Source organism: Natator depressus, chromosome 4 (assembly GCF_965152275.1).
Source record: "Natator depressus isolate rNatDep1 chromosome 4, rNatDep2.hap1, whole genome shotgun sequence".
Taxonomy (NCBI): domain Eukaryota; kingdom Metazoa; phylum Chordata; order Testudines; family Cheloniidae; genus Natator; species Natator depressus.
Window position 1 is genome coordinate 96,070,377 of NC_134237.1, and position 25,890 is coordinate 96,096,266.

The 25,890-nt window shown below is 42.1% G+C and overlaps 1 protein-coding gene across 12 annotated transcripts in view; it reads left to right on the top strand.

The window, feature by feature from the left end:
- The window catches only part of APBB2 (amyloid beta precursor protein binding family B member 2), a 341,418-nt gene that overhangs the window by 238,651 nt on the left and 76,877 nt on the right, over positions 1 to 25,890 (top strand). For all 12 annotated transcript variants that reach the window (XM_074951507.1, XM_074951505.1, XM_074951508.1 and 9 more), the window contains one exon: positions 20,360 to 20,506. In XM_074951507.1, the coding sequence (XP_074807608.1) occupies positions 20,360 to 20,506 (147 nt within the window). The remainder of the gene's footprint in view (positions 1 to 20,359; positions 20,507 to 25,890) is intronic.

Genomic DNA, 25,890 nt, shown 5'->3' on the forward strand with positions numbered 1-25,890 from the left:
GTCCGTAGTTTTTAAATAGTACCTTACAAGGCATATTTTGTACAAAGATTATTACAGTAGTGTGTGGGGTGTGAATACAAGGGTGTATTCCATCACAATAATGTTTTAATTTTTTTAAACACAAAAGAGGGTCCCCCCACCCATGCTTTCCAGTTATGAGCTGAAAAGTACTGATATTTTGTAAGAAAGCAGCAGCTCTTGATTACTCGTTGGTTGCATTGGGATTATTGATTGAAACTGAAGTCAGTCTTAGTGATCATCATACTATCGTTGAAGGGGAATGTTGCCAGTGTCCCTGCCAACTATCAATCTCTGTGGCTTTTCAGGGAGTGACAAGGACTGCAGTGTCTAAATTGGCTGTTCGCTTCAGAATTTGGCTGTCTGCCATTAACAGCATTAGGGCACATTCCCTGCCTAAGATTCTGCAGGTAAATAATGCAGCTGCTCTAAAATGTTCTCTTTTCAAAAGCACTTTTTTAGGAATAGTAAATTAAAGTGCTAAAAATATATTGTTATAACAACTAGGAAACGGGGGATAGGCACCTTTCCTTGTTGTACATTACACACTATGGAGGAAATGCATTTGCTTACTCACTCCTTTCCCAGTTGCAATGCACTGTGCACCAAATTGCATGGTAATCAATATTTTATAGTGTCCTCAAATGATATTGTATATGATAATTACGATGTTGTGATATGATATAGTGTAATACTGATTCCCATCTACCAAAGAATACCTTCAACAATCATATTTATTTAAAAAAAATTATGAAATATGTATTCCCCACCAGGGAATTCAGACTTTTAAAGAAAACATTAACTAAAATGTAGGAGTTTAAAGGATAAGGTTATTATTGTTATTTAGCGTTTATATTACGGTGGTGCTAAAAGGCCTTCAGTAAAAGTAGAGCATCACTGTGCTAGATGCTGTACAAAGATAGACCCAAACTTGCACTGAGTTTTATGCATGGAAACCCCTGTCCTTACATAGAGCCCCACCAAAGTCAAGTGTGGAACGCAGCTCAGGATAGTGACCACAGAGACAAACCTAATGCGTTCCCCCAAAGAGTTTACAATTTAAGAGGCTGACTTTTATTTATTTATTTATTTTTGGTAGGAAGGGTTACCTTTTTTCCCTTCATATTTGGGAAGCTACAGCCCTTCTTGAGCCCTTCCTATATATCTGAGTTTTCAAACTATGATTGTTTTAGGGCTGGATCCTGTGAAGTGCAGAGTGCTCTTAACTCTCAGAAATACCATGTGCCACTGAGATTTTAGATTGTCCATCTCTGTGCAAGATCAGGCCATAAATGAATGAGATGGGAGGGCGTGGGGTGGAATTGAGATTTTTAAAGTCCTGACAGAAACACATCGTAAAACTAGTCATCTCAAGAAAGAAAATAAAAGTTGCCTTAAAATTGATCTACAATGAGAGAGGCTTTCCAGGTCTGCAATGCATGAATTTATGATCTGAGTTATTGTCAACCACTAGCAACATTTTCTTGATCAAGAGATACTGTGTGAAGGACTTGCATTGTTCTGCTGGATTTCCAAGGAGTTGGAAATAGTTAAGATGAAATATGAGAATCTTATCTCTTGAAATACCTGGTTGGTATATAACTAATGGTGATTATATGTCCTGAGGGTTTCCATTTCTTTTTCACCAGTGACTGTTGCTGGGATAACTAAAACATAAAATACTGATAGTGTTAGCTTTGTGGGAGCATGAAGAGAGATCTTGTGGGTCAAATGCACACTTTGCCCTGAGGTGATGCTGAATTGTGAATATTGCTGATGAAGATGTGACCTAGTTAGGCTGTTGATTGGATATATGTATGTTAGCTATTGCTGAACTAGTAAGGTGTCACATTATAGTGCATAAGGCTTTTGACCAATGAAGAACTCTTTATAATATGAAAGAACTCTGTTATAAATGTAGCTATGGGAGCAGTGAATATCAACTGTATTTGTGCAGCCATGCACAATAAATAAAAAGTATCTGATTTTAAAAGAAGAGGTAGCTCTGGCTCCCTGTAAGCTAAGTATGTCTGGGTGTATTTAGCTGGGTTTTCTTTTTACATTTGAAAACATTTAAGAAGAGTTCGCCATGTACCTCTGTTGATAGAATAATGATAGTGTAATGTTTGGTATCGCTTCTGACTTAGTTGTGCACTGTACTTTTTTTTTCTTGGTTGTAGCATTTTTTGCACAGAACCCCAGAAAAATCTGCCTTCTGACTAAGAATATCCCATAAGGCTCTGTGTTTCATGATTTTTGATTTGCTCTGATTCAACACTGTAAACTTATTTCTGGACCAGCACCATTGATCTCTTGATTTATGAAGGCATCTTTGGTAACTAGATAAAATCAAAAGTAGGAAACCAAAATGTGGCCATTTTCAGCCCCCATAGGGAACAGCATGCGTGCAAAGCTGCACTCGCCATTCTGCAGATCACCGGGGAGGTGGGGGGGGTTCTAATATATTTCTTGACCCGGTTCCTGACTGCTGACAAAACTCACTATTAAAGTGGAAGTACAAACTCAGAGCCTTTTCTCAGATTTCTGTTAAAGCTCTTCCATTAATCAGCTGGCATGTGCAACAATATATTGGTGACACAGTCACAGTTTGCAGCCCCCCCCCCCCTTCCCTATGGGAGATCAATCAAGTCAGTTCTGCAACATGTCTAGTTTTTGTCAGCTTTGGCATTGAACTGACTAGGTTGATTGTGAACTGTCCCTTGTGTACCCATTCATCATGTTGCAGCTATGGAGTGAGCTTGCCAGATTATATTTTTATGTGTGTCTTAATTATTTACCGTACCTTGCACACTCTGTGTAAAATATACAAAGATGACAACCTGGTCTTTTTTACACAGGTTTTTTAAAAGAGAAGCTGGTGTGTAGAAAACTTGGGAAAACATTCTGTTGAGAGAGTTCTACTGATACTATACTATATGCTTTTCTTTTTCTATCTATAATGTGTCAAAAGTGCCATGGCATTTGTCAGGGCTGAATCCCCATTCTGGCACTTCGAGTGCAGAAGGTGGAAGCCCGCAAGGATTTTAAAAAAATGAATACTTGCCACTCCAGGCTTGTATTACACTCCCAAGGTTACAGCTTTTCTCTGACCTTGGCTTGGTAAATGGTGCCACCACCCAAATGCAAAAAAACCCCTTTGAACTCAGGAAGGAGCACTTGGGAATTCCTCCCTGTGGGGTACTCTCAAGCCCTTTCACACACACACACCCCACCCCCAGGGAAGAGCTGAGGAAGAAAACAAAGGAAATTAGCTGTTGCCACCATCTGAACAAACAGCATAGGCACAAATCTCTTAGGACATCAAAAATCCAATCCTGTTCTTAAAAAAGGTAAATTTGATTAAAAACAAAAAAGAAAAAAAAATACATCTGGAACTTTTGCTGGATTTTAAAAGAGCAATTCCAAAAATTAAGCACCCAAACTAGCTTTCTTGGGAGTTCATCTTAAAGGTTACAAGCAAACAAAAGCCTCAGGAAAAAGAAAAGGAGTACTTGTGGCACCTTAGAGACTAACAAATTTATTTGAGCATAAGCTTTCGTGAGCTACAGCTCACTTCATCGGATGCATGCAGTGGAAAATACAGTGGGGAGATTTATATACACAGAGAACATGAAACAATGGGTGTTACCATACACACTGTAACAAGAGTGATCAGGTAAGGTGAGCTATTACCAGCAGGAGAGCGGGGCGCGGGGGTGGGGGGCCTTTTGTAGTGATAATCAAGGTGGGCCATTTCCAGCAGTTGACAAGAACGTCTGAGGAATGGGGGGGGGGAGGGGGAATAAACATGGGGAAATAGTTTTACTTTGTGTAATGACACATCCACGCCCAGTCTTTATTCAAGCTTAAGTTAATTGTATCCAGTTTGCAAATTAATTCCAGTTCAGCAGTCTCTCTTTGGAGTCTGTTTTTGAAGTTTTTTTGTTGAAGAATTGCCACTTTTAGGTCTGTAATCAAGTGACCAAAGAGATTAAAGTGTTCTCCGACTGGTTTTTGAATGTTATAATTCTTGACGTCTGATTTGTGTCCATTTATTCTTTGTGTAGAGATTGTCCGGTTTGGCCAATGTACATGGCAGAGGGGCATTGCTGGCACATGATGGCATAGATCACATTGGTAGATGTCAGAGTAACAGCCGTGTTAGTCTGTATTCGCAAAAAGAAAAGGAGTACTTGTGGCACCTTAGAGACTAACCAATTTATTTGAGCATGAGCTTTCGTGAGCTACAGCTCACGAAAGCTCATGCTCAAATAAATTGGTTAGTCTCTAAGGTGCCACAAGTACTCCTTTTCTTATTGGTAGATGTGCAGGTGAACGAGCCTCTGATAGTGTGGCTGATGTGATTAGGCCCTATGATGGTGTCCCCTGAATAGATATATGGACACAGTTGGCAAGGGCTTTGTTGCAAGGATAGGTTCCTCAGGGTTAGCACAGAGGAGATACATGAGCCAAAATAAAAAATAAACCTGATTGTGTCTAACTAAACATTCCCTATCCAAATAATTTCTTCTAGGTATGGAAGATGAATTTTCATACCTGGTTCAAGCTTTACACAGCATTCCTGCTTCTAGCATTGCTGCTCCATGTCTCTTTCCCCAGAGAACAACAGACAAAGGAGAAGTTTTTTTTCCCATTTTAAAAAGTTTTAGCCCTCCCATTGGCTCTTTTGGTCAGGTGCACACTCCTTTTCCCTTACCTGGGGAACTTTGTTAACCCTTTGCAGATAAAGCAAGCAGAGAACAGCCACCAAGAGGGACTTCATAGCTAACTGGCTGGCTGGGGTGTTCATAAAAGGGAGCTCCCCCCCGCCCCTTTCATTTATTACAGCATTGTAAGAAGGTGGAGTGCCCACTCTGCTCTCAGCAGAGACTATTCCTACTGGTTATAGTCCAAACTTTTCCCCTTCCTGGCGTTTCTCTTTATTTTTAGCTTAAACAATAACAACAAAACAAAAAAATTAGTCTAAGCATTCTTCCCAAATTTAGCTATTCCTAAGGTTTTCCCTGCAGGACCTTATCTGCTCTAGAGCATTTCATGGAGCATATTTAAAAAAATAAATCAATTACAACTTTTGTGTTTAATGACCCCACAGTAGTTAGGTGACTTTATTCAGCATGTATTTCTGGGTTCATTTCAATTTTCATTTTAGATCTGCCGTTCACTTGAAAGGAATAAAGACCTTTTTCATCCAAGTTTTTCCAGTCGCTCAGCCAAGATTAAGGGAAGAGTAATATGTAGTAATAATGATCACTTGTATAGAGTTTTAAAAGCACTGTACAAATAGTATCTGGTTCATTCTCACAACACCCTACTACTCCTAGATGGGTAAGTATAATTACCTGTGTTTTATTGATGGGGGTGAGATGGCGATATTAAGTGATTTGCCCAAAACTGATGGCAGAGCTAGGATTACAACTCAAGATTTCCAGGCTCTGGTCCTGTTCCCTGTTCATTAGGAGCCTGATCGAAACCCATGGAAATCAATGGACAATGACTGACTTCATTAGGCTTTGGATCCTGTCCTAGACCACTTTGCTACAGAATACGTGATGATACTGTAAACAACGTTGTTTCTAAAGAGAGAGGGTGAAATCCTTCACTAGGGGCCCTATTGAAGTCAATTGGAATGTTGCCATTAACTTCAGTGGAGTCCACATTTCACCCACATTTCTCAAAGTTCTCTATTATGCATGTTAACTTTAAAATGAAATGCAATAGTACTGAATATATGCTGCGGTTTGCTTTGTATTATTTTATTTATGTCAGTCAGATTTCACCATAACACATACAAGAAAAAAACCCACTAAATAAAGCCAAAATAATACAAGGAAACAGTGTATCAGTAATTATAAAACACATTCTTTCATACCCTGCAGATTCCAGCCCTGAGGTGTTATTTTTGCTGACAAAAATAAGTGTGTTTTTTATTGTGGGATAACGAATGCACTTTAGCTAGACTGCTGTTAAAACATAATAGAGACCAGGCACTGTAGTTGTTCTGACAGGTAAACTAGGCAAGGTCAGTACCAGGTGGGGGTCTAGTGCTGACCTCCCTAGCTACATCATGGTGAACACTACGGCTGCCTTGTCTCTGCTTAGGATTTTATAGTGAGATAACTATTCTGCGTTTATTATCTGACTATTAAAAAAACATCTTTTTAAGTAGTAAAGACAAAGCCTCAAAGTTTGACCTTCATAGAGTTCTCTGTTCCTCAATGAGGAGACCAGAGATAAGGATGGAAAGAAATGTACCAGTGTGGTGACACTGTCACATTCCCCTGCCTTGACAGAGCTGGTTTGATTTTCTTTGGTTTGACCTCACCTCCAGTGCATTGGTGAGCTGCTAAGACAGAAAAGTACTAAGTTTGAAACAAAGAGCCACTCCTGCCATCCAGCACATGGAGAGTCTATACATAGAGAGAAATGAGAGATTCTGCAGTGCCCTTGATGGGAGCAAGGGATTAACAACACAGAAAGAAAGTTAAATATTTAACTGCAAGGAGATGCACACTCAGTTTATTATAGCCGTTATTTTAGAATATCTGCAAAGCCTACATGTTCATACTCACAAGAGACTTAGTTCAAACCTTCAGTATTTTTAAAAAAGGATGTGCCATAATTTCTGAATTGTAAAACTGTGTGTTCTCATGGTTTGAGCATCTGTGTATTTGTATATGATAAAGGCATTTCTTTTAGCAACACTCATCTTAGAATACGAACTGGGGTGGAAATTTGGAAATAGAAAGAAAAATGTGCTTTTTGAGTCTGGTATTTCAATTTTAGGTAATTGAGAATTTTAAGGTGATAAATTTGTCAGGATATTTCTCTGAGGCCAGGGCTTGCATTGCAATCTCTTCCCATCAATTATAAGAAAGTGTTCACCTGTTCTTTAATTGCATAGAATCGTTATATTCTTCTGCTATACAATTTAGCTTTGATCATCACTAATATTTTCATCTTAAGTCAATGCAAACTTTCTTCAGTGTGTTTCAGTCTAGTTCATTGATGTATATGATTTCATACAACCATTCTTTTATAGGATCTTAGGCACGTTACTTGCTTCTTGTAAGCTTAAACCAATATTTTTTTAAAAATTAATAAATAGAAGGCTAAGTGGAATCTTTTGGATTGTGCTGGCTGCATCAGAAATGGTTAGTTTTGTGACCTAAATACTTTGCCTACATCTGTTCAGTGTTCTGTGATAAACTTGCTAAATAATGTAATGATATATGTAGAAAGTCTCCAGGTAGGAGAAGTAACCTTTTAAAAAAGACACTAAGGGAAATTGTCTGAGTATATCAGGCTTTATGTCTTGGGTGATGTAAGAAATAAAGAAACGGTGAATAGCCCAGGTTTCATTAGTGAAATGGGGGATCAAAGACAATGTGTTCCAATTATGTAGATGTTGATACTGGATTTTGCATGTCTATCAGATGAAATTAAATTCATCTGTATTTCTAGAGCACCCATCACCGTGGTATTTTCACACACATATATTCCAGTCTTTTCATTTCATTTTCATTTACAAGGGGCTCTCTTCTACCTTTACTCCTCCTAGTCTAGTCTCTGTGTGTTCTTCTACCTCCCTCATAACCATAGTATCTAAGCACCTGTCAGCAGTGCACTAATTGACATGATTAACATCTATCACATGTGGTTTGTTCATGCTCATCCTCTCCCGAGGGAGAGAACTGTGTGTACAGTAAAGTATTTTGGTTTGATGGTTTTTTTTTAAAAAAAAAATGTCTTTAATGTACATATTGCTATATGTGTACACATTGGTATATGTTTCTCAAAGAAGGCAAAGTTGCAGGAGTGCACCTTGAACTTGGAGCCGAAGGTGATCAGGTTTGCACTGGTTTTTAGTACCTGTGATTGTTCATTCCATAGTCCCAGACTGGCCCCCTGAGAATCCTCCATGGTCTGTACGGCCGAACATTTCCCCTAGGGTAGAAAGTTCCACTGTGCTTGAGGAGTGACATTGTCAACCACGGACCTCATCCTGGAGCCTCAGGAGATCTTTTAGGTCTGTTCTCTACCATTTTAGATAAGGGTATTAAAACATTTTATGGTGGGGGTGTTCAATTTCTCACTTTCCTTTGGTTACCTATACTTAGCTCCCACTATTAATTGGATTAGTAACCAAGGACATTCATCTATACAATCCAATGCTAAAACTGAGGAATTAGTGCCATTTTTTCCAAATCCTACCTACTTTCCCCTACCATGATTTTTTTAGGGGAAGAGAAAATCGTGGGGTGCTCCTCACCCTGTCCTAGGAGTTTTTCATTGTGGTCCCTCTGACTCTTCATCCCTCTTTTGTGTGTCCTCGCTCTCTTCCAACCCGTCTGCTTTGCTACTCCTTCCAAGATCATACTCCTGCTGTTTCAGAGCAATTTTGCCGAGTCATTTCATACACTTGCTGTACCTCTTTGGAAGTACTCTCTGCACAGCCAATTGAATTGGTTTAATTTTCTTTACAGAGAGTCCTTTGTGGACTAGCAGGAGTAGGGAATGAAAGCTCCAGTCAATGGTACCGTTTTGAAGCTTTGGCCTTCCTTTCTACAATAGAACATTAAAATTGTAGGGGGAGAGGACATGGGGAAAACGCAAGATACCCATTGCCTATGCCTAAATTAAACCTTTGGTACTATAATTTGGATGAAGGGAGTTGTTTCATTCAGTTTTACATGCTTTCATGAATATTGCTTGTGTATTTATAGTGCCTTTCATCTCTCAATATCCCAAACAGGATCCAAAGGATTTGAATACAGTATGTAGTTTGCATATCCTACACTCTTTCCTTCATCCTGCTGTATTTTTCTTCTCCTTTCCCTGTTTGTTTGGTCTGCTTCAGACCTAGGATTCCTTGTGTGACAAAGTTCCTGCTCTACCTTGGTGGGTCTTGCGCTTGTTGGTGGATTTGCTCGCCTTGGAGCTTCACTGCAGCCCTCAGCTTGGCCGTTTTTCTGAACCCATAGTCCAGGTCGACTCCTCCTGTGTCTGACCAGGAGTTGGGAGGATTTGGGGGGGAACCCGGGCCCGCCCTCTACTCCGGGTTCCAGCCCAGGGCCCTGTGGAATGCAGCTCTCTAGAGTGCCTCCTGGAACAGCTGTGCGAAAGCTACAACTCCCTGGGCTACTTCCCCAGGGCCTCCTCCCAACACCTTCTTTATCCTCACCTTGGACCTTCCTCCTGGTGTCTGATAATGCTTGTACACCTCAGTCCTCCAACAGTCCGCGTTCTCACTCTTGGCTCCTAGTGCCTCTTGCTCCCAGCTCCTCACACACATACCACAAACTCAAGTGATCTCCTTTTTAAAACCCAGGTGCCCTGATTACCCTGCCTTAATTTATTCTAGCAACTTTTGATTGGCTGCAGGTGTTCTAATCAGCCTGTTTTAATTGTCTCCAGAAGGTTCCTGATTGTTCTGGAACCTTCCCTGTTACCTTACCCAGGGAAAAGGGACCTACTTAGCCTGGGGCTATTATATCTGCCTTCTATTACTCTCCGACCCTGTCACACTTGGGCCAGATCTTGGATCTGAACTAAAGAGAACCTAGTGAACAGGCTGAAAAAACGTATACAGAAGTTCATGTGGTTTTATTTTGTTTATTTAATAAAGCCACACCTCAGGAAGAATATGTGGACTGTGTTTTAGAGCAGGTGGGAAAGTCACCTGTTCACACCAAATTTATGCGACTATGGCTTTCTTATTGCACAAATCCTTCAATATGTGACTATTTTTGTTTTAAGAAAGAGCACAAAGATCTGTTCCTGTAAATCAGTGGTCCCCAAACTTTTTCTGTCATGCCCCCCCTTACCTATGGAACCTATCCACATCCACGAAGCCACGGCCGCAGGCGGGGGCTGGGAGCAGGGCCTCAGTCAGCTGCAGTTGGAGTCGGGGACCAAGAATCGTAGCCCTAGCCCTGCTGCCCACAGTTTGGGAACCACTGCTGTAGATAAAATAACAGCCTGAGCCTGTAGAATATAATTTTATAAGAGAATTCTACAAATTCACCAAATGACTCAGTATATGTTTTTGAGCAGAGAAGAGAAGTGAGGTTGGCACCTATAACTCCAAAAGGGCAGAGTGGATTGCTTTGAAATTACAACATATTAAAATATCAGCTCATGAGGTATTAGCATTTTATGTTTCCTTTTAGAGCAAAATGTTGTGGGTGGCTGAGATGTGAAGCTTTGAAAATAGTTTGGAATGGAGACACTTAACTAATCAGCATTAATAGGCATGTCTATTTTGATGCCATTGCAAAGCCAGAGTCCTAGCAGTGCTGCACTCTGTGGTTTTCAGCATGATAAATTTTTGCTTATGTATTAGTTCCAGAAAAAAAGCAAATGCAGTAACAAAGCCCATTTAGGCCAGAACAATAATGCGTGCTCTCTCTCATTTAGCAGGTACCCCAGATGGGGCTGGGTAACAGGGCTGCTGTATTAGTGTGCTGAATAATTAAGCAATTGTGCTTTCAGCTAACTCAGCTAAGCCTGATTTGAGAATTAGGTCATGCATGATTCAAGACACTCTGTTTGAAGCTCACTGTTGTTCTTGTTAAAGAATATTTATACATTAAATACAAAAACTATGTTAAACCACCATTAACTCTTTTTGAAAATTTCATCTGGTTCTTTTTGGTTTTAAGTAGCCAGCCTTGGGTTTTGAAACAGTTAATCTGGACTTCTTGTTACTGGGATAATTTGTCTTTAACTGAAATCAACAGAGGCCAGTAAAAACCAATAGAGACCAATTGAAGTATGTTGATGGTATCTGTTGGTTATTTCTACTTGGTAGAGCCAGGCAGTAACCTATGTACTGTATGCTGTTAGGATCTGATTGTGCAACCTTCGGTGAGCATTTACTGATGAGAGTAATCCCATTGGCTTCACTGGGACTATTTGTACAAGTAAATGCTCACCACAATGAGTAAGGGTTGTACAATCGAACACAAATTCTCCTACTCCCACTGCAGCACACGCACGGGTCTCTTACCATAGTATCCCAGTACTCTTGGCTATACATATTATGTTTATAAATAAATAGTTTCTGCTGTTGTAGTTTATAGTGTGTTAATGATAAACCATCTAAGGTATCTGTTACTGGGTGGCAGACTCTAGGACCCTGAACAGGGGATGCAGGTCTCCCCTGAGTCATTTCCCACAGCTTGAACCCTACATGAAGATGCAGTGTAACTAGACGGTGTATTCAGTGAGATCCAACTAGCATATAAGAGATGGAACTTTTCTCGGGGGGCAGGGAATTGTGTTCTGGGGCAAAGCTCCTGAAGGGCAAACTCTAGAGGTAGCCAAGTCTGGGGAGAAAGTTGAGGCTAAAATTTGTTATAATTCAAGTTACCAATGAACCTAAACCTTAGGAAGGCGATAAATTTGGATTTTAAACAATGTGTGAATCCTCGGTACATAACACAACCTGTTCCTAGTATGTTTTCGTGTTTTATAGCCAAGGTCCATTGTATTAAGCAATTTTAAATTGAGCAAAGGCTCTCCAATATATGTGGCACAGCTACTGAACAGAACTCAGCAGGGGAACAAGTTCTAGATGGGGAGCCTGTTTGGGTATAACTACACTACAACTGAGAGTGTGCTTCCCCGCCCAGGAAGAGACACCAGTGTGGCTCAAGATAGCATGCTAAAAACAGCAGTGTGGACGTTGTAGCACTGCTGGCAGCTCAGTCTATCCTTCTCAGCTTGGACCTATTGAACCCCTTGGGGCTTTTCTGCAGTGTAGACATACCTTTTAAAGGGTAAATGCTAGCCAAGAAAGGCCAAAACATAGCAATGGATACTCACCTCTAGAAGATGATCAACCTGGAAGAGCACATTCAAGTGTGTGGTTTCATTCAAAACTCTATTTTGAACTGAAGGACCCATCATGCTACAAGGCCATTTTATAATTTTTAAGAATGAGCTCTTACTCGGCCTTCATGTCAGCATGCTTATTTTCAGCTTTTGGCTTTGAAATTGGTTCTTTTAGAAGGGAGTTCCAGTCAACTCTAGCCTGGCAGACAAAGATATAACGGCTGGAAGTTGCCGTCAGAAAAATTCCAACTGGAAATAAGACATATTTTTAAATGTGAGGGTAATTAACCATTTAAGAGCTTTCTGAGGGATGTGGTAAATTCTCCATCAATTAGTGCTTTTCTAAACACAGAAGTTGTACACATTAACTATACTAATATAATTAATGAAGTACAGTCCCCTCCGCTAGCGTATATGCACTATACTACTATATTTTATTCTCGTAGCGGAAGGGTAATAAGCAATGTAAAGTATCTTTTGCTGCAACTGTATCCACATTAAGGATGTACCAGTATAAATATTTAGGAAAAAATTCACACCCCTAACCAAAATAATTATACCAGTACAAAGTCTGTCTGTAAAGCAGGCTTTAGAGTCTTAAATCAAGACTGGATGTATTTTTAAAAGGTATGTTCTATCTCAACACTGTGACAACTTAGTTGTCATAATAGCCTTTTGTGAGGGACTTTTAGTCAAAGACTTTCTAAAAGTACAAATAGTTTGTCAGCTGATTTTCCTTCACTCAGTAGTTTGTTTTTTAACATCCTCAAAAGATTCTCGTGTATTGGAGAGGCTTGATATTCCTTTCTAGAAGCCCTGCTGGTTTGTCCCTATTATATTGTATAGTTTCAATCACATTACTTGTACTGAAGTAAATATACTGGTCTGTAAATTCCCAGATCGCCCCAGAACTTCTCTTTAAAGAGGGAAACAATACTCTCTAGTCTTTCAGAATAGTCGCTGGTTTAAAGGAGAGAGTAGATGTTTTTATTAGCAGCTCAGTTGCTTAATTTTTCAGTTGTTTTGCAACACTAGGATGTATAGCTTATTTTAGTTCTCCATTTGAACCTCTCAGAGTGGTGTCACTTCCTTTGCATGGTCTGATTCTTCTTTGCTGACACATTTGAGGTGAAAGTCTGATGTAAGAGCTTTTACGGTGAGATAATAATATTGCACCTTCAAAAACAACAGTTGTTAGAACCTTCCAGAATTCATACTCAGGGTTAATTCCCCATTCTACAGGACATAGTTACTCCTGGGGTAATTCTGCCCCAAAATATTAAAAATTCTGCACAGAATATTTTAAAATTCTGCAAATTTTATTTGTCAAAATAACAGTATATAATCACACCAATTGCAATTAATTTGGTAATTTATTTCAAAAAACCTTTCAGCAAGTATGTCTGTAACAATTCAGACCCACAAAAACATTCCCCCCAAAAGTAGAGAGTTAAAGAAACCCCTATGACAACCCAGTTCCTGCTTTTCTGCCCCTTTTTCCCCCCAGAGCCCAGCTGGGGGTCCAGACATTCACACCCCTTTTCCCTCCACAGAGCACAGCTGCGGAGCCCTCCGGCCCAGACACTCTTACCCCCTCCCTCCCAGAGCCCAGCCGTGGGACTTGCGCCATCCCCCCCAACCCAGAGATTCCCACCCCATTCCCCCCTGAGAGCCAAGCTGTGTCCCTCTGCAACTCAGACGCTCATATCCCTCCCCCACCCAGAGCCCAGCTGTGGGACCCCTCCCCCCCCCCCCCGGCCCAGACACTCACACCCTGTATCCCCCCCAGAGCCTAGACACTCACACCCCCAACTCACAAGAGCCCAGGGATCCAGGCTGATGCTGGGTCCCAGGCTTGCAGGGAGTTGCCTGCATGCTGCCACCTCCTTCCTTCAGGGCATGCTGGGAACTGCTGCTGCTGAGAACCCTCCAGTTCCCTCCCCTTCCCCCCAGCACTATCTTCTGTTTGTGAGCTGGGCTCTGTCAGGTCCAGCGCCCCCTAGTGGCAGCCAACATCTCTGCAGCCTATTTCTGAAGGTGGCGGGGGGGGGGGGGAATTCTGCATGCCCAAATTAATTTTTGCAAAATTCTTCATTGCGCTGTGATGCAGAATTCCCCCAATAGTAACATAGTGTACCTTATTTTAACTCACACCCAAAGCAAGGAATGAGCTATTAAAGTCATCTACATACTTATTTTATTTAACTTTTATGAACTGCTCATTTATTCAGGAGGAAGGGGTTGGATGTTGGGAAGGGAAGGTATTTATATATTTTAGGGCTAGAACAGACATTCTAATCCATCATCTAATCTGCCCTCCTCCATAACAAAAGCCAAAGAACCTTACCAATAATTTCTGCATCATGTATTGATGTTGGGGGTTGCTGTTAGTGGAAAGTGGGGGAGATGTATTATTTTAATGAATATCATATGTACCTAGTTTACCTGCTTGCTATTTTTCTGTCTGCCTACAGAGAATCATATTAAAGGAGATTGTTGGGGAAAAAACAAGCAGAAAATGAAACAATTACAGAAATAGTATAATTCCAGAGAGAATACCAAGGGTCATTAAGAGAACAATGGGAGGCTATTAACATGGAATGCCTGCCTACCTACCTGACTCCAGCCAGGTTAACAGATTTAGTTTTCCCAGGCTGGAGTCTAAGTTAAAAAGGACTAATGCCTGACTAATCTAATCGCCTTCTATGATGAGATTACTGATTCTGTGGATGAAGGGAAAGCAGTGGATGTATTGTTTCTTGACTTTAGCAAAGCTTTTGACACGGTCTCCCACAGTATTCTTGTCAGCAAGTTAAAGAAGTATGGGCTGGATGAATGTACTATAAGGTGGGTAGAAAGTTGGCTAGATTGTCGGGCTCAATGGTAGTGATCAATGGCTCCATGTCTAGTTGGCAGCCGGTGTCAAGTGGAGTGCCCCAGGGGTCGGTCCTGGGGCCGGTTTTGTTCAATATCTTCATAAATGATCTGGAGGATGGTGTGGATTGCACTCTCAGCAAATTTGCGGATGATACTAAACTGGGAGGAGTGGTAGATACGCTGGAGGGCAGAGATAGGATACAGAGGGACCTAGACAAATTGGAGGATTGGGCCAAAAGAAACCTGATGAGGTTCAATAAGGATAAGTGCAGGGTCCTGCACTTAGGACGGAAGAACCCAATGCACAGCTACAGACTAGGGACCGAATGGCTAGGCAGCAGTTCTGCGGAAAAGGACCTAGGGGTTACAGTGGATGAGAAGCTGGATATGAGTCAGCAGTGTGCCCTTGTTGCCAAGACGGCCAATGGCATTTTGGGATGTATAAGTAGGGGCATAGCGAGCAGATCGAGGGACGTGATCGTTCCCCTCTATTCGACATTGGTGAGGCCTCATCTGGAGTACTGTGTCCAGTTTTGGGCCCCACACTACAAGAAGGATGTGGATAAATTGGAGAGAGTCCAGCGAAGGGCAACAAAAATGATTAGGGGTCTGGAACACATGACTTATGAGGAGAGGCTGAGGGAACTGGGAATGTTTAGTCTACGGAAGAGAAGAATGAGGGGGGATTTGATAGCTGCTTTCAACTACCTGAGAGGTGGTTCCAGAGAGGATGGTTCTAGACTATTCTCAGTGGTAGAAGAGGACAGGACAAGGAGTAATGGTCTCAAGTTGCAATGGGGGAGGTTTAGGTTGGATATTAGGAAAAACTTTTTCATCAGGAGGGTGGTGAAACACTGGAATGCGTTACCTAGGGAGGTGGTAGAATCTCCTTCCTTGGAAGTTTTTAAGGTCAGGCTTGACAAAGCCTTGGCTGGGATGATTTGATTGGGGATTGGTCCTGCTTTGAGCAGGGGGTTGGACTAGATGACCTCCTGAGGTCCCTTCCAACCCTGATATTCTATGATTCTATGATAAGGACACAACACTGTTATAATGCCCTGTCTAGAGAAGAAGTAGGGGAGCAGGCAGTAGCAGCTGGAGATGAGGCGTTGACTGACGGACATGGAGAGAATGGAGCAGAGCAATCTTTCTCCCAGCCCAGAAGTAAGAATGCCTGAGCTGAGTGAACTTAACAAAATATGTAAGGAAAGGTTAAGGTAACACCCAAGCATACAGGCTTTTGTTTGTCCCCTTTCACTGCTTGTTTTATACCTATGGGTGAATAAAAAATATTTTATAGTTTTCTTGCAGGTACCAAATACTGTTGGGCCTGTCATGTTAAAAGAGGTAGAAAATGGGGTCTGCAACCCAGAAGTCAAGTCCCAGAGTGGTTGAATTGTGGGGTTCCACCACTGAGCGAGGGAGTGGAAGGCCAAGTGTGTTACCTGAGAGGTGCACTCAAGAGGTCTAAAACACAGCTTACTCTGTAACTGTAACACTGGAATTGAATGGGTGGAGCAAGTGGAGAGTTTAATGTGTTTAACAAAAGAAGAGCAAAAATCCAGATACATTTAGTTGTAACTAAGAGATACTGCTTCTGTCATCATCATCCTGATCCTGTTATCTGTATTTTGTATCCCTTGCTCCTATCCTCCTTCTGACTTTGCCTTTTTGAATTGTACTCTGCTCAGTACTGGAATTGTCTTTTTTCTGTGTTTAGAAAGTAACTAGCACATTGTGGATGCTACCACAATAAAATCTGTATCTCCAGACACAATAGAAAGTAGATTGAAAAGACTTACAAAAATCAAGGCCTAACATCCCTAATAGATGTTCTGGCACATTCAGCAAGAGCTGTGAGTATTTCATGGGTCAAAAGATCCTGTAACATGACAGAAGAGATTTGTAAATCTTATTAAATGTTACAAACTGGACATTTTGGCTTCTCCAGAGGCAGCTGTGGGATGAAAAATACTTCAAGCTGTAGTTCCCTCCTGATTTCACCATTTCTCTTCCAGGTTTTGTGCCCATTTGGTTTAAAGTTTAAAGTCAGCTCCCAGCAGCGGCAATTCAGTAAACGTGCTTTGCAGGAGGAAAAAAAAATCATGACTTAATTTCCTTATTTCAAGATACTATTTCTATCTGACATAAAATTTTGATGAGTTTGAGTTTTTACCCATACACACAGAGGAGTTTAACACAGTTTGCATAATGCTTTTTGTTTAATAAATTATATATTATACATTGTTAATTACTTTTCAGAGTAGTTTACCTGAAGTATAGGGTAGGCCCATCACCTCAGGGAAGCCTGTGATTGACAGATCAGAACTGCTTCTGTGCACAGTAAAAGATTTTACCAATCAGTGATGGGTGAGTGCACATGCTAGCTCTGAGAAGAGAAATTTGCAAATAAGGAAAATGTTCCCATTTACTTAAAAAAGCCATTTTTGTCTTTTTAATAAATATGAATTTAGTGATTTAAAATCTTTGTGTGGTATGTATAAAAGTAATATGTGTTTAAGCACTCGAAGATGTATTGGATACAAAATGTTTCTAATGTTGCAAAAAATAATAATTTGCTTTTTACTCAAAAGCAATAATACTGTTTCTATGAAATTATTTTTTCCATTTTTATGAATATACAATCTTTATTTTTCGAAGTGCTGTTGAGTGGCAAGATCTAACTTACCGTTACAAAGTGGTGTATGTTCTGTAATCTGGTGGTGAATTTTACCGTTATATGAGGAATATTTTCTACATATTAAATACTAAAATTTTAAAAGTTAACGTTGCTAAGAGTTTTTTTTTGTAAACAGTCATAGTTTATATAAAATCTAACTCTGTTTATGTCTTGCTGCTGCAAGACCAATAGAAAGTAGAAAAATAGACTTTCATTAATAAACCACTAACAAATATACCATAGCCAACTGTCCTACTTGTGCACGAGGGCTATATGGCCTAGCATTTTTTTGTCCCCCTCACCTCCCAATTTCTATGATTCTTTGATATATATTGTTCCCTATACTCTGCCAATGTTCAGGAACACAAGCAAGGAAGTAAACAAATAACTAGCCATATAGCGCATGCACAAATAATTAGGGTGAAATCCAGGCCTTATTGAAGTCAGTAGGAGTTTTGCCATTGACTTCAGTGGAGCCAGGATTTCACCCGTTTTTCACCAGACCTGCAAAGCCTTGCACACCAGACTACTCAAAGAGTAGTACCTAATGTAATTTGAACTCCAGGTATGTGCATTCACATGGAGCTTTACTCTTGCTGTGACACAGATTCCTTTTTTGGGAATAGGCTCAGGTGGGTTGCTGAAATATACAAGAACTCTGCACTCCAAAACCACTTTGTCCCATTGTGCTTCCGTACCCCAATAAAGATAAAAATATTAACAAGATTAATTCACTAGATGATACTCTGTGTTCTTGCCCTCCATTAGTTTTCCGAAATAGACATATTGTATGAACTTGAATTACCTATCTGTGTTTTTGCTTCAGAGTTTTAAAAACCCATTTGTTAAACGTATTTCAAAAAAAGATGTTAACAGGAGAAACTATAGGCCCAATCCTGCAACCTGGTCCACCTGGGCTGCATCCTACACCTGCACAGGACTGCCCTGCAGTAAATGCAGCATGATCTCAGTTGTCTGCAGAGTAATTTACAAGATTGGGGCCTGTATTCCTAAACATTTGTTACATGTTAGATGCTGGTAACAATGAAACCGATTTGTCACAGGGGGGCAGCATTGAACAATGCATTTTGGCCTTTTAGGGATTGTATAATTAAAACATTTCTGAATGCTAATACATATTGCATTATTTGATTTCCTGAACCAATAGAAAGTTGGTTCAGCACACAATTTCAAAACAAAAAATGCAGTCATTCCCAAGGACAAAAGTTGAAAAGAAGCCAATAGGTAATGTATCGGGACTCTACACAATGCCTACTCTAAGGGTTTGTCTACACTGGAACTTCGTTGGCAAAACTTTTGTTGTTTGGGGTGTTAACCCCCTCCCCCCCAACAACAAAAGTTTTACCAATGAAAAGCGCCGGTGTGAACAGCACTTTGTTGGCTGGAGCGCACTCCTGCCAACAAAGCTACTGCAGCTCATGGGTGGTGGAAGTTTTTTGTCGGCAGGACAGCTCTCTCCTGCCACAAACAGCAGCTACGCTGCGTGCCTTTTAGCAGCACAGTCGTGTCGCTAAAAGCCTTGTTGTGTCACCATAGCCCACGTTAATCTTTAGTCTACCTTTGAGTTGGAGATATACATGCTGAAAGAGAGAGGGTGTTAAATGCAGGCAAGTTTTTAACTACAGTGATTCTAAATTTTTCTGCTGTACTTTTGGAACGTGTTGGAGCTTATGCCTCTGTAGACAAAGCTGTGATTGGCACGTAGGGGATTTGTAGGTAGGGGAAGGTGGGATTTTAATGTCTCGTTAAGTTCTCAAAGACCCCAGGCCATAGGTTTTACTAATCCATATAGACAATATAATGTATGCTGAATGCCTCAAAAATAGTGTGTGTTATATAATATGGGAGGTACTCCTAATAACGTAGAAGTTCAGCATGTCTATCAGAAAGAAGCAACAGAACTATTATAAATTTGCTGTTGGCAGTTATGGCTCAACTTGACAACAGAATCCTCCTGACGCTTTCTGGGTGAAATCTTGGCCCCATTGAAGTCAATGGCAAAACTCCCATTGACTTCAGTAGGGTCAGGATTTCACTCTCTGTAGTGCCTCAGCACAATATGAATGTTTTTTTTCCCATATTAAAAAGTGGCTTTTATAAATCTCCCATAGTGGCAGTAACATAGATATTTCCAGGCAATTTATCCCGTTTTGTTTTGTTTGCAAAATGCACCATAAGTGCTGAGTGATGTAGTCTTGCAATGTTCTGCCAATTGAGAGTTCTGGTTGGCTTAAGGGTCACTGTTAAAAGCCTGTTTCTTTACACAGTATTTTATTTCTTAGTTAATGCTTTGGATTTACTATTATCTGCTACCTTACTTAAACTTACTGTAAAACTGATTGTGGTAATCCTTAATAAATTAAGTTTTGTGGTTTAAAACTCAGTAGTGAGATATAGCATATGTGGATTTCACAACAGGCCTAAACTGAAAGCTTTTTTTATATAAAGGCTCAAAATACTAGCTAGGACCTCCATCCTATAGCTGTGGTTGCTATTTTTCTGGTGCAAGGGTATCCTATTGACTGCCTAAGGCATTCCTTATATGTTCCTCATTTTCTCCTTTGGTGACTGTATTCCTGAAAGCATTTTGTCATATTCAGCCACCATGGAGGTATAAGAAGTATCATTTTTCCTGACATGTCATTCATCTTACCTTGTTCCTTCCAATAAATATTTTCATCTTACATTCTGAAACTATACATTTTAATGTTCCTATCTGCTATGAGTGTCATCTTATGGCAATACAGGGACCTGCTTCTGTCCAAAGGGGGGGGAGTTTTGACATTGACTTCACTGGGAATCTGTCCATTAGATTTCTTCAGTCTTTTGTAAGTAATTGATACTGCTTTGTTGGTATATAGAGTTATGATTTACACACAAATCTTTCCTGGTTTTTTTTTTTTTTAGTGCTTTGCTGTGCGCTCTTTGGGCTGGGTAGAAATGGCAGAAGAAGATCTTGCTCCTGGAAAAAGCAGTGTTGCTGTGAACAATTGCATCAGACAACTGTCTTACTGTAAAAATGATATCAGAGACACAGTTGGCATATGGGGAGAGGTAAGAGTATGGTGTGAACTTTCTTTACATTACCCTTTCCCCCCCTTTGAATACACTCCACCCACTCAATAAGATACCTTTAAAAATACACACAAACATGTTAGTTTTCCACCCAGTTTTAAATGTTGTTGAACAAAAATTAAATACCCTAATTTTCTGTGTATTCTTTAATGGGAAAAAAAAGTAAAGAAGCAGAGTGAGACTTAGGCTGCTGTATCAGCAGCTGGTGCTGGCAAAAAGGAGGAAAAAATTTGAGAGCGAACTTGATTTTTGTTTCTGGGCGGTTAGGAGAGCAGGTCTCACAAAGGCCATGATCAAATTGTTCTGTCTCCACTTCATATGTTAGGTATGCTGCATGACATGTCCAATAATACAATAATTAAATGGCTGAAAGTATACTGTACAATTGTTAATAAAACATTTGCTGTAAACTGAAGATAAGGGTCAAATATAGGGGTGATGTGTAAGATGGTAGAAGTTACTCTAATATTCCTTTATATTCTCACTGTCATAAGCTCAGATCCAAAGTCATTGAAATCAGTGTAAATCCTTGTATTGACTAAAGAGGGCTTTGTTTTAGTGCCTATTCCATTCTCACACCCTTTACCAGTGGGAAAGGAAGTGTAAGGAGCTTCAAGATGGTGCGTCTTTTGCGTCTAGAGCCTAGAGGCTATGGGTGATCTATTTTAACATGCTTTCTTAAACTCTCTGACAAGTTGTTTTTCTTGTTATGCTGCTCTCTATTGGTCCCTTAGCATATGAGTTACGACAGCTTAGATTTCCTACGCTCCTTGATCCAAATGCAGAAGTGATATGTAATTTCCATTCTCTATACATACTGGGTATAAGTCTAAGGGAAGCAGTGTGGCCTAGTGCATAGAGCACTGGCCTGGGGCTCAGGAGACCTAGTTCTGCCACTGACCTTTTGGTGATCTTGGGAAAGTCACTTCACCGCTCTGTGCCTCAGTTTCCCCATCTGTAAAATGCAGATAATGATACTGACCTTCTTTGCAAACTGTGTAAATCCAGACAGAGCCTAACTGGTGTAAATGTACTCTCTAGACTTACTCTTTTACTCCTCTGAGTCTGGCCTACTGGGAGTGAGTTTTTAAAAACAAGAAAATTACCCACCCAAAAAAAGTGTTTGGTTAATGGAGAGTGCAAACAGAAATTATGATTTTAGACTTTTTATGTTTCTTTGCCTACCGGTATTTGCTTATTAAGAAACACGACAAGCAGACCTTCATTTCTGGGCTGATTAAAGGTTGAGAGCAGCATGGAAGTTGAGTCGTCCAGGAGCATGCATGTGTGTGTGTTTGACTGTACCATTTTGGCAGGGGAGAAAGATGTCTGATTTCTGAAAGTAACTCTCCTTTTGGCTTCCATAAACTAACTCTGACAGGGTTTCTCAAACTGGAGGTCAGAGCCCCGTAGGGGTCCCGAAGTTGTTACATGGGGGGTCGTGAGCTGTCAGCCTCCACCCCAAACCCCACTTTGCCTCCAACATTTATAATGGTGTTAAATATATAAAAGAGTGTTTTTAATTTATAAGGGGGTGGGGTCATACTCAGAGGCTCGCTATGTGAAAGCGGTCACCAGTACAAAACTTCAAGAACCACTGGACTATGAAAAGTCACGTGTCCTGTAATTGCATCAATATGGGACCTGATGTGACAAAGTATTTGCTAGGGGAATAGAGCAGTATTCTATCAGGCCAGAATGCTCCATGATGGCACTGATTAAAATGGAAGGAGGAGAAGCTGTCTTTGTGAAAGTCTGCAATAAAACCTTTAATTCTTCTTCGAGGGCTTGCTCATGTCGATTCCATTCTAGGTGTGTACATGCCCACGTGAGCAGCAGTCAGACATTTTTGCCTTAATGCTATCTGTAGTGTCGGCTGTGATGCCCCCTTGAGTGCCACGCTCATGCATCGGTATAGCAGGCGCCGCCGGCCCTACGCCCCCTCGGTCCCTTCTTACTGCCCATATTGGTTAGTCAGAGTGCCTTTCCTTGCATAGCAAGGAAGACCCCTTCTGGACCTGCATCGCCTCAACAAGTCTGTCGGGAAGTTGAAGTTTTGCATGGTCTCCGTAGCCTCCATCATGCTCTCCCTGGATCCGAGAGATTGGTATGCCGCCCTTGACATGAAGGGCACTTATTTCCTAATTCCCAGATCAGACGTTTCCTCCGTTTCATAGTGGGCGGACGCCATTTTCAATTCATGGCACTGCCCTTTGGCCTCTCATGGGCCCCAAGGGTGTTCATAAAATGTATGGAGCCAGTGGCTGCTTACCTGAGATATCGAGGGGTCCAGGTCTTCCTGTATCTCAACAACTGACTCATCAAGGGCAGGTCTTGGGAACAAGTGCAGAGGAGCCTCAATCTGGTGCGTTCCACCTGCCACAACCTAGGCCTGTTAATAAACAAGAAAAAGTCCACCTTGAGGCTGGTCCAGTGAATAGAGTTCATTGGGGGTAGCTCTCGACTCCACGCGAGCCAGAGCCTTCCTTCTGGTAGCACATTTTCAGGCCATGTCAGACCCGTTCTCCCACATAAAGAACCACCACTCACCACGGCTCACACCTGCTTGTGGTTGTTGGGTCATATGGCTGCATGTACATACGTTGTCAGTCATGCCAGGCTCCATCTCCAGCTGCTGCAAGTGTGGCTGGCATCGGTCTACATCCTCATCAGGCACGACCGAGACCGGGTAGTCAGGGTGCCGGATCACATCCGGTCGTCCCTGGATTGCTGGTTGGACCCTGTGTCAGTGTTGGAGGGAGTTCCCTTCGCGACCCCATCCCTGTCGCTGACCCTGGTCTCTAATGCTTTGGACCTGGGCTGGGGAGCCCACCTGGGCAAGCTGAACACCCAGGGATGCTGGTTGCAGGATGATCTGGCCCTCCATATCAACATCAGGGAGCTCAGTGCGGTTTGCTTGGCCTGCCAGGCTTTCCTGCCCCACGGGAAGGGCCAGGTGGTGCAGGTTCTGACAGACAATACCGCTGCGATGTATTACAGCAACAGGCCGAGCGGAGCCAGGTTGTTGGCCCTTTGCCAAGAACCTCTCTGCCTTTGGGACTTCTGTGTGCAGCATGCCGTCCATCTGGTAGGTCGCACCTGCCGGGGCCAAGAACGTGGTAGCAGATCACCTCAGCAGGACCTTCTGATCTCACCACGAGTGATCGCTCCACCCAGAGGCAGTCAGTACAATCTTCCAGAAGTGGGGGACTTCCCAGGTGGACCTGTTCATGTCCAGGCAGAACAGGAAATGCCACTTATTTTGTTTGATCCAAGGGATGGACAGGGGTTCCCTATCAGAAGCATTTCTTCTCCCGTGGTGGGGGGCTCTGATGTATGTCTTCCTGCCCGTGCCATTGATTCAGAGTCCTAGTGAAGATCAAACAGGACAAGGCAAAGGTATTCTGATGGCCCCCATGTGGCCTCGCCAGCACTGCTTCAGCACGCTGCTGGACCATTTGGTAGCCGCCCCACTGCAGCTACCTCGTAGGCCGGATCTGCTGTCCCACAACCACAGCTGCACCCAAACCTCGCGGTGCTGCACTTGACAGCCTGGCTACTACATGGTTGAATGTGGACGAATGGAAATGCTCGGCCCGGGTTCAGCAGGTCTTGTTGTGTGTCAGAAAACCCTCCACCAGAGCGACTTACCTGGCCAAGTGGAAAAGGTTCACATGCTGGGCCTTGAATCGGCATGTCCGAGCTGAGCAGGCCCTGCTGCACGAGATCCTGGATTATCTGCTGCACCTCAAACCCCAAGGTTTGTCCTGATCATCAATCAAGGTCCACCTGGCCTCTATCTCAGCTTTCCAGCCTCCGTTCCAAGGCAGGTCAATATTTGCTGAAGACATGACAGGCTGATTTTTGAAAGGTCTGGAGAGTCTCTACCCACACGTCCAGGATCCCATCCCTCCCTGGGACCTGAATCTCATGCTGTCAAGGCTCATGGGGCCTCCCCTCGAGCCTCTGGCTTCCTGCTCTCTCCTGTTTCTCTCCTGGAAGGTTCCATTCCTGTTTGCGATAAGGTCGGCCCGCAGGGTGTCCAAGATCAGGGCGCTTACTTTGGAGCCGCCCTATACGGTCTTCTACAATGATACGGTCCAGCTGCAACTGCACCTGGCATTTCTGCCAAAGATAGTTTCCCAGTTTCGTACGGGACAGGACATATACTTACCTGTCTTCTTTCCATAGCCTCATACGTCAGATGAGGAATGCAGGCTGCACACCCTGGACATCAGATGGGTGCTGCCTTCTACATAGATGGAACAAAGCCATTCCATAAGTCAACACAGTTGTTCATTGCAGTGGCAGCCAGAATGAAAGGTTGCCCAGTGTCTGCTCGAAAGATTTCATCCTGGATCTTGGCCTGCATCCGCTATTGCTATGAGCTGGCAAAAGTGCCTCCGCCGGCAATCGTGACAGCACACTCGACCAGGGTGCAAGCATCATCAGTGGCCTTCCTGGTGTAGGTACCAATCCAAGAGATCTGTAGGGCCGCTACCTGGTCATCTGACTGCACGTTCATATCTCATTATGCACTTACCCAGCAAGCTCGAGATGATGCTGGCTTTGGCAGAGCAATGTTGCAAGCTGCACAGCCGTGAACTCTGAGCCCACCTCCATAGACACTGCTTGTGAGTCATCTAGAATGGAATCGACATGAGCAAGTACTTGAAGAAAAAAAACGACTACCTACCTTTTCATAACTGTTCTTCGAGATGTGTTGCTCGTGTCCATTCCATTACCCACCCTCCTGCCCCTCTGTTGGAGTTGCCAGCAAGAAGGAACTGAGAGGGCGTAGGACCAGTGGTGCCTGATATACCGATGCATGAGCGCAGCAGGGGTGCCACAGCCGACCCTACGGATACTGCTAAGGCAAAAATCTCCGACAGCCGCACATGTGGACACACGCACACCTGGAATGGAATGGACATGAGCAACACATCTCGAAGAACAACAGTTACGAAAGATAGGTAACCATTTTTTCATCCCTAGCCACTGTCATGGCCTTAAGGCCTGTGTTCTCTCCCCTGGTTATAACCAGAGTGAAGCACAGAGATTTCAAAGTGGAGTTTGGGAGTATGGAGGTATTTAGAACACAAAAATTAAAATTAACGTGGCTTAATCTATAGTTTTGGAAAGATTGTTGATTTATTTGTTTTAAGTTATTTTGAATGTTAAAAATCTTTTCAAATTGAAAACTTTAATGTGTTTAAAATATGTGTGTATGGGACCCACAGCTAAACATCTCTTCACAGCTCCAAACATCTCGTCAGCCATAATTCACCAACCGAGTCTCAAGTAGGCATTGACATGATACAGTCAGTAATTGAATAACTTTAGTGTGTATCAGGATGACAAGT